Below are 9,345 nucleotides of genomic sequence, written 5' to 3'. Positions count from 1 at the left end.
CATGTGTAATTGCAATAATTTTCTGGGAGAAATACTTCATTTTCTGAAAAAGTTCAGAAATTTAACAGCAGCTGAGTGAATAGTTGTGGCTGAAAGAAAGATACCTCTGTCAGCATTTGAAATTACTCTAATGACAGTACCTACTTTGCAAACGTAACCTAATAAGAAATCATCTGATTGTTAACGCTAAATGAAACTAAATGAATCAAACATTATAATTAAGCAGAGAAACTTTAGTGCAGTTGCAATGTAATTTCTAATTGTATTTTATGTATACTATAATTTCCCTGAAACATGCATAAGAAGCTATTCAAAGGAGATCACACAGTTAAGCAGCACATCAGATTGGTCTGGAGATAGGACGATAAGAAAAGGAGAATCATATGACTGCGAATATCCAATTGGAGAAATGAAGCAGTTGTACTACTTCTAGTGTTGCTTGCTGCTGCCAAAGCAGATCTAAGAAGACACCAACAAGAAAGCATGCTGAAATTGTGAGAGAGGCTGAAGAGGCAAAAAGGAGGAATTAGACATGGATGAGTCAAGCATCCTGAGGCGGAGAGGACTGCACGTATGTCTTTGTATCTTTTACAATGCTGTCTGGTTCTCAGTAATGAAAGTTGTTGTATAGCGCTACTGTTTAGCATGTTTTATTCATTCTGTAATGTCTACTTTATGAAGGATGTAAATCTGACTATACAGCATCCCATGACTTCTTCACATTAGCTTTAAGCTATGTTAGGGGGTCTGGCATCTTTGATGGTAACAATACCCGTCTTCTTGCTATCAAAAAGACCATGAAAATTTGATGCCCGTTATGAGTAAAAAGGAATGTGATCCATTCGAAAGAAAGATCTGATTGAAAATAGATATGACAAGGCAGTCATATCTCAGAAGGAAGCTAAAGCACTAGTGTGAACAGATCCTGCTGTATTATTTACTATGGGGGAAACTTGGAAGTATCATCAAAAATACATTTTTCAATCATACAGTTTTCTTGTTAATTCAGTTTATTTTGTACAATGTGAGGATGAGGATGCTATAATTATATTCGAGCTGTCCATTAAACAATATCTGTGCATCAGTGTTTTGTATAATGATATTAACCTTGATAAAATGAGATACACGTATTATGTTGTAGAAGGGATGAAGTAGAATAACACGAATATTACTGTCTATTACATCAGATGCAGTGATAAATGAAAGGGTTTATTTTCTTTCAATGTTCTGACTCATGATACAGGATGTGTCTGTGATTATGGGCAGCACACTGACTCTTTGGTTGCATCACAATACTGGGATCTTGGAGTCAAACCCCACTACGGGCTACATCCTCATGGAGTCTGTATATTCTCCCTGTGTTTGTGAGGGTTTCATCTGCTTTTCTTGTATATACCAAAACATACTCATAAATGACTATGATTATGAAGTCTTCCTTCTTTCTTCTTCTGTTCCTTAGCTGCTATAGACGCCTAGTATACAGTCCTATGAAAAAGTTTGGGCACCCCTATTAATCTTAATCATTTTTTGTTCTAAATATTTTGGTGTTTGCAACAGCCATTTCAGTTTGATATATCTAATAACTGATGGACACAGTAATATTTCAGGATTGAAATGAGGTTTATTGTACTAACAGAAAATGTGCAATATGCATTAAACCAAAATTTGACCGGTGCAAAAGTATGGGCACCCTTATCATTTTATTGATTTGAATTCCCCTAACTACTTTTTACTGACTTACTGAAGCACAAAATTGGTTTTGTAACCTCAGTGAGCTTTGAACTTCATAGCCAGATGTATCCAATCATAAGAAAAGGTATTTAAGGTGGCCAATTGCAAGTTGATCTCCTATTTGAATCTCCTCTGAAGAGTGGCATCATGGGCTACTCAAAACAACTCTCAAATGATCTGAAAACAAAGATTGTTCAACATAGTTGTTCAGGGGAAGGATACAAAAAGTTGTCTCAGAGATTTAACCTGTCAGTTTCCACTGTGAGGAACATAGTAAGGAAATGGAAGACCACAGGGACAGTTCTTGTTAAGCCCAGAAGTGGCAGGCCAAGAAAAATATCAGAAAGGCAGAGAAGAAGAATGGTGAGAACAGTCAAGGACAATCCACAGACCACCTCCAAAGAGCTGCAGCATCATCTTGCTGCAGATGGTGTCACTGTGCATCGGTCAACTATACAGCGCACTTTGCACAAATAGAAGCTGTATGGGAGAGTGATGAGAAAGAAGCCGTTTCTGCACGTACGCCACAAATAGAGTTGCCTGAGGTATGAAAAAGCACATTTGGACAAGGCAGCTTCATTTTGGAAACAAAAATTGAGTTGTTTGGTTATAAAAAAAAGGCGTTATGCATGGCGTCCAAAAAGAAACAGCATTCCAAGAAAAACACATGCTACCCACTGTAAAATTTGGTGGAGGTTCCATCATGCTTTGGGGCTGTGTGGCCAATGCCGGCATCGGGAATCTTGTTAAAGTTGAGAGTCGCATGGATTCCACTCAGTATCAGCAGATTCTTGAGAATAATGTTCAAGAATCAGTGACGAAGTTGAAGTTACGCCGGGGATGGATATTTCAGCAAGACAATGATCCAAAACACCGCTCCAAATCCTCAGGCATTCATGCAGAGGAACAATTACAATGTTCTGGAATGGCCATCCCAGTCCCCAGACCTGAATATCATTGAACATCTGTGGGATGATTTGAAGCGGGCTGTCCATGCTCGGCGACCATCTAACTTAACTGAACTTGAATTGTTTGTCCAAAATACCTTTATCCAGGATCCAGGAACTGATTAAAAGCTACAGGAAGCGACTAGAGGCTGTTATCTTTGCAAAAGGAGGATCTACTAAATATTAATGTCACTTTTCTGTTGAGGTGCCCATACTTTTGCACCAGTCAAATTTTGGTTTAATGCATATTGCACATTTTCTGTTAGTACAATAAACCTCATTTCAATCCAGAAATATTGCTGTGTCCATCAGTTATTAGATATATCAAACTGAAATGGCTGTTATAAACACCAAAATATTTAGAACTAAAAATGATTAAGATTAATAGGGGTGCCCAAACTTTTTCATAGGACTGTATCTTCTCTTCTCAGCATATGTGTGTCTACTTCCATAATATACAGTATTACTGTGTATTATCCTGTACCTGTATTACTATGATGCTGTAACATACTGAAATTTCTCCACTGTGGGACTTATCTTAATTTGGAATTTAGATTGTGATCCCTACTGGAGATCAATGTAAGTGGTGACAGTCTCTTTACAGAGGTACAGAATTTGTATTCACTACATAAATGAGTGAAATCTAATCTAAATCTAAGTAAATTATTAATTATGGTAATGCCATTAGTACTACCCTAGTTGAATTATAACTAATACAGTAGATCCAGTGAAGGTATCACATGTCTGTAAAACTACAAGTACACAAGAGCAGTGGAAAAGGGATATTTTTTATGACCGTTTTGCATCTGTCCCCTCGTTCACATCTGCGTTGGTATTCCGTTCAGGGGAGTCGGCATGGGGACCCCCCTGAATGGCATACCAAATGCATTTGTAAGCGCTGTGCAGTAAAAGCACACAGACCCCATAGACTATAATGAGGTCTGTGTGCTTCCCACACATTCTCCGCACTGAAGATGCAGAGAGGAAAGTAGTGAAGTACTTTCCTCTCTGCATGTTCCCTGTGGAGATCTTGTGACAAGCACACGGACCCCATTATAGTCTATGGGGTCCACGTGCTTTTACTGCACAGCGTTTGCAAATGCTTTTGGTATGCCATTCAGGGGGGTCCCCATGCCGACTCCCCTGAACGGAATACCAACGCAGATGTGAACAAGGCCAAGACCCAATTTCACGGATTCCTCATAGATCGTAGCTTTCAGTTTGTAAGTAGTAAATTGGTTCTAAACCTAAATCACAGTAAAATGCAATCTCACTGTGACACTGTTCATTGGCCAGGTCACCCTTTCAGCAGTAAATCTCATCTTCTTGTTAACTGTCTTGTTAATCCATAGTCTCTGTCGCACAATGTGTGCTACTCTAATACTCACTAACCTGGTCACTCTTTCAGTGCTGATTTTAATCTTCTTTGTAACAAATTTTTGCAGTAGTGTTTTTTGTTAAAAGATATAGCAAAAAAATCACTGACCAAGTAACTCTTTCAGCGTCTATTTAAAAAAAATATAATAGTAATGAAATTTGAGATTTTTGTAAGTAAATAAATAGTGTGATAATTGTGTTCTATCACTATTTTATAAGCAGTGCAGGAAAATAACTGGAAAGAAAGATGGTAGTAGACAGGCTAAAGGGGAAGGCGAAAGCACTCACGTTACTGTCATGGGATCCAAAACTGCAAGTTCTAACAATAAGAGTGCAGACAGCAATGCTACTTCTGGTTTTGCCAATGAAGATGAATATGAAATTTTTCAGTACTTGGTTCACTCATCTCAATCACAAGCTGATACATCTGAGAGGGATACGATGAGTGCGACCTTGAATTAGGGCCCCTATGTGTTCCTCCTACTGTACTGTTGTAACACATAATTTATCATAGACTTTCTGCACTGTCAGCCATGTTTTCTTCATCTTCAATTACACTGATCTCTAAAAGTGATGTGGCACCTACTGAGAATGATATTTTACCTAATCCATGTTTTCCTTTTCATCCTGTCTTTGCTGATTTGGATAACAATTTTTTTTCTTTTTTTGGAGATAAGGGAGGCAGAAGTACAAGTCAAGTAGAAGGCATGACTGTTTGGGGTGGGGGTACTTGTGACAGAGGGTATGGTAGTGATAGACATATTGGTGGGAGGGCACTAGTGGGAAATGTTGAGGTGGGAATTATGAAGGTGTGCAAGAATCCTATGGTTATGGTGAGTCACAAAAAAAAATATATAGGGAGGCCAATTGATAATTATTTAGCAGATAGAACCTGACTACCAGGTCAGGGTGACAAGTAGACATCAAAGGAAAAGGGTGGTGGCAGCCGATGCACAGCCCCAACATACAAAAAACTTGCCCTGGATAGACCTAATGGAAGCTTGGCAATAGCAAACACATTTCCAGTGGTGTTGGCAGCAGCAGCAGCTACATGTGGTTTTGTTTTTACATTGCCAAAGGACAAATCCATTACATTGTGTAGGATTTGTGAGCTGAAAATTAGTCATGGTGGAGCAGGAACAAATGTAGGAACTACATCTCTCTGTACTCACATGAAAAGGAATCATCAACTATTTGGCAAAACAGAATTGGCAGTGGCACTTGTAGGCAGATGACATCCAGTATTTTTTTAGACCTAATATTACTTTCATTTCCTCTTATACTCTACTTTTTTTTTTTAAATAAAAAAAAGGTTTCCTGTCCCACAAGGGGACTGGAACATGGGATCTTCTGAACCTGAACTTCTGTACTGCAGTAAATCGCACATAGTATCCCTATATACAATAGAGAAAGGCAGCCAGGAGGCCAATCAACAGCAGATCTCATTGTGGGGGATCAAAGGAGTGAAATTGCCCCCTAACCACCAAGATGCCGCAATCACTATTGATCATGTCATGTGATTAATTAAGCAGCTGGAGTTGAAGTATTTTCTAACTCTAGTGGCTAGACTTTGGTCCCAGCTGTGTAATAGTCCTGTTTCTATGGCATGAAATCACCGTTTTATTATGGCGCTGGATGCTAATTATATACTCAGCACAACATAATAGTACAGTACAGTGCAGTACAGGAAGCACCACCTCCCTCAAATATATTCAACTGCCCTCAGAGCACATTACTGTGATAAACTTCTTACCTTTGCTGTGTATGTAACTTTTGAAGAAAATTACTTTAAAGTCTTCAGCAGGAGAAGCAGTTGGTGTACTAGGGAAGGGGCTTTAGGCTGCTCTTGCTTGTGATTTAGGATGGCTGATGTCATAGCAGTGGGAGGATTGGGAAGAACAAGCACAGGGTGATGCAGATAGGAGATGGTAGGGGTCTGAATGGCAAGAGTAGTGCTTCAGGGAGTTGAAGACCAGCTCCCAGTGTGCCAACTGCTTTCTTTGCATAAGACTTCAAAGTTGTTTTTCTCCAGGGCTAAAAAAGTGATATACATAACTATAGTATGTTGTTTATCATTGTTAAACTTACTGGAAAACTTCCAGAGACAGGATGAAGGTCTGAAGATGCAGAAAGCAGCAGATGGTGGTAACCAGAAGGTGGCAGCAGTAAACCTATAGCGTAGTCATCCAATCCTAGTCTTCACCAAGTGGTCAGCGCAGTACAGAGAGGTAATCCAGGAGAGAGGTCAAGCAAGCCGGGTTGGTAATAGTAGAGCAGAGCAGTAATAAATTGTGTTCAAGGAGCAGGAGTCTGAAGGCAAGCCAGGGTCATAACAGGAGAGAGCGGACCACAAAGTCAGGAGACAAGAGCAGAGCCGGAGACGGAACCAAGAAGTCAGATAGGACACACACGGAACACAGGAGAGCTAACATCCAGTACAGAACAAATAGCCAGCGGAGAACAGGAATTGAAGTAAGGAATAAATCGTTTCTGACAGGAGCGCAGATTAACCATTCACCGTAAGTAGAAAGGTTGCAATCCATGTTAGGAGAAGGTCGACAACCCCCACATAGCCACTGCAGAGGTTTCAGCACCGCTCCTAACATTACCTATTCAATTTTTAGTATAGGGATCAGTTGAAACCAAGTAAAATATATCTGGAACAAAAAAATTATCCAAATGTTTACTATACATACTACATTATATCACTAGTAAAATAAGTTGTCATTGGGGACAGAGAACTCCCCATCAAATTATGACTATTATGATTATCAAATGAGGACGACATGTTTGCCCTTACAATTGGCATGAATGTTATCAACAATAGCTTTCATGGCTTCTAGCATTGACCCCTGATGACTTATTAGGGGTTAATGAAACGGTCTAGTTAATTTAATAGATAATAGTACATCTCAATAAATTAGAATATCATCAAAAAGTTTTTTTTAAGTAATTCAATTGAAAAAGTGAAATCCATACATTATATTGAGTCATTACAAAGAGAGGGAACTTTTTCAAGTGTTTATTTCTGTTAATGTTGATGATTATGGCTTACAGCCAAGGAAAACCCAAAAGCCATTATCTCAGAATATTAGAATATTATATAAGACAAACTGTAAAAAAAAAATTATTTAAAGGGGTATTCCCAACTCTCCTTTTCATCATCTTGCAGGCTGTGTTCTTTGTTCACTTCCTGGTTTTCTCGGTAAATTGGTGGGTGGGGTTTCACTTGCTATCTCACAGACAAAGCCAGCTCTGCTATCTCTCTTCATAGCAGTTCATGTTTGAAGTCAGTAATGAGGAATGGTTGTAAATAAATTAGCACAGTATCACTTGAAGATGCACAATATAAAACTGATGTAGCAGAGCTGGATTTGTTAGGTGATGAGAATCCCAAACATACATGTTACAGGACCGAGTCAGCTTGCAATATATTCACTTTTAGTTCTGTGTTTACATATAGAGGTAACAGACTCCCTGTCTCAGCCGTTATCAGTAAAATTCAATTAGCCGACTGATAACTGGAAGAGTCGGAAATAAACAGCTCAGAAATACAAGCTGCTCCAAGCACTCAGCTCCCCCTCCCCTCCCTGACAGCAGGGAGCTATGTCACATCACTTGTCCTGGGCGAAGAGATAAAGAGCTCAGAAATATAAGCACTCAGCTCCCCCTCTCCTCCCTGAGAGCAGGGAGCTACATCACTTGTCCTGGGCAGAGAGATAAGATCATCCCCAGGTCGTGGTTATGGAAACAAGGTGCAAACAATGAAGTGAATAATCTCAGATAGCAGCCAAACAAAGCAGTTTTGCTTAAGCAATGTATTTAGGAAAAGTCTTAAATCCACATAAACTAGCAGTATAGATACTATCCTTGAAATGGGACAACCCCTTTAACACAGAAATGTTGGCCAAATGAAAAGTCTGACCAGTAAGTGCCCTCGATACTTGGTGGGGGCTCCTTTTGCATGAATGACTGCATCAGTGCAGCAATGTGGCATGGAGGCGATCAGCCTGCAGCACTACAGAGGTGTTATGGAAGCCCAGGTTGTATGATAGCAGCCTTCAGCTCATCTGCATTGTTGGGTCTGGTGTCTCATCTTCCTCTTGACAATACTCCATAAATTCTCTATGGGGTTCAGGTCAGGTGAGTTTGCTGGCCAATTAAGCACAGTGATATTGTGGTTAATAAACTAGGTTTTGGTACTTTTGGCAGTGCGGACAGGTGCCAAGTCCTGTTGGTAAATGAAAATTCCATCTCCCAAAAACGTGTCAGCAGAGGGGAGCATGAAGTGCTCTAGAATTTCCTGGTAGACGGCTGCGCTAACTTTGGTCTTGATAAAACATAGTGGACCTACACCAGCAGATAACATGACTCCCTAAACCATCACTGATTGTGGAAACTTCACATCAGACCTCAAGCAGCTTGGATTGTGTACAGCGGCCTCTCCACTTTTCCTCCAGACTCTGGGACCTTGATTTCCAAATGAAATGCAAAATTTACGTTAATCTAAAAGCACCTTTGACAATCACCTTTTGATGATATTCTAAATTATTGAGATGAACTAGTATATAGTGTAGTACTTTAGTGGTTATTTAAGTGTATAAGGAGGTCTAACCCTGTTGGCATGGCATTAGGCTAGTGGCCTCAAGGTGTTTCGTCCTATTTGCCTTCACTGACACCTTTATCTTGCTACGCTGTTGAGACAACACTCTCTTATCGCTGTGGTCAGGAAGGTTATTTACTAGAGATGAGCGAACAGTGTTCTATCGAACACATGTTCGATCGGATATCAGGGTGTTCGCCATGTTCGAATCGAATCGAACACCACGTGGTAAAGTGCGCCAAAATTCGATTCCCCTCCCACCTTCCCTGGCGCCTTTTTTGCACCAATAACAGCGCAGGGGAGGTGGGACAGGAACTACGACACTGGGGGCATTGAAAAAAATTGGAAAAAGTCATTGGCTGCCGAAATCAGGTGACCTCCATTTTAGACGAATAGTGGATTTCAAATCCGGGTCATATGAGAATGTGAACTTTGTGACTATGAGACAGGGATAGCTGTACAGGCAGGGATAGCTAGGGATAACCTTTATTTAGGGGGGAATGTTATTAAAAATAACTTTTTGGGGCTCTATCGGGTGTGTAATTGTGATTTTTGTGAGATAAACTTTTTCCCATAGGGATGCATTGGCCAGCGCTGATTGGCCGAATTCCGTACTCTGGCCAATCAGTGCTGGCCAATGCATTCTATTAGCTTGATGAAGCAGAGTGTGCACAAGGGTTCAAGCGC

At 40.1% G+C, this 9,345-nt stretch overlaps 1 protein-coding gene across 1 annotated transcript in view; it reads left to right on the top strand.

The window, feature by feature from the left end:
• Nucleotides 1-470: 470 nt before the first annotated feature.
• The window catches only part of MAST3 (microtubule associated serine/threonine kinase 3), a 205,434-nt gene continuing 196,559 nt past the window's right edge, over nt 471-9,345 (top strand). Inside the window, exon 1 of the mRNA XM_075282755.1 lies at nt 471-571. Within this exon, the coding sequence (XP_075138856.1) occupies nt 533-571 (39 nt within the window). The 5' untranslated portion in view covers nt 471-532. The remainder of the gene's footprint in view (nt 572-9,345) is intronic.

Source organism: Leptodactylus fuscus, chromosome 1, assembly GCF_031893055.1.
Source record: "Leptodactylus fuscus isolate aLepFus1 chromosome 1, aLepFus1.hap2, whole genome shotgun sequence".
Lineage (NCBI taxonomy): Eukaryota > Metazoa > Chordata > Amphibia > Anura > Leptodactylidae > Leptodactylus > Leptodactylus fuscus.
Note: the sequence above shows the minus strand (reverse complement) of the source record. Positions and strands in the feature narration are given on the sequence as shown.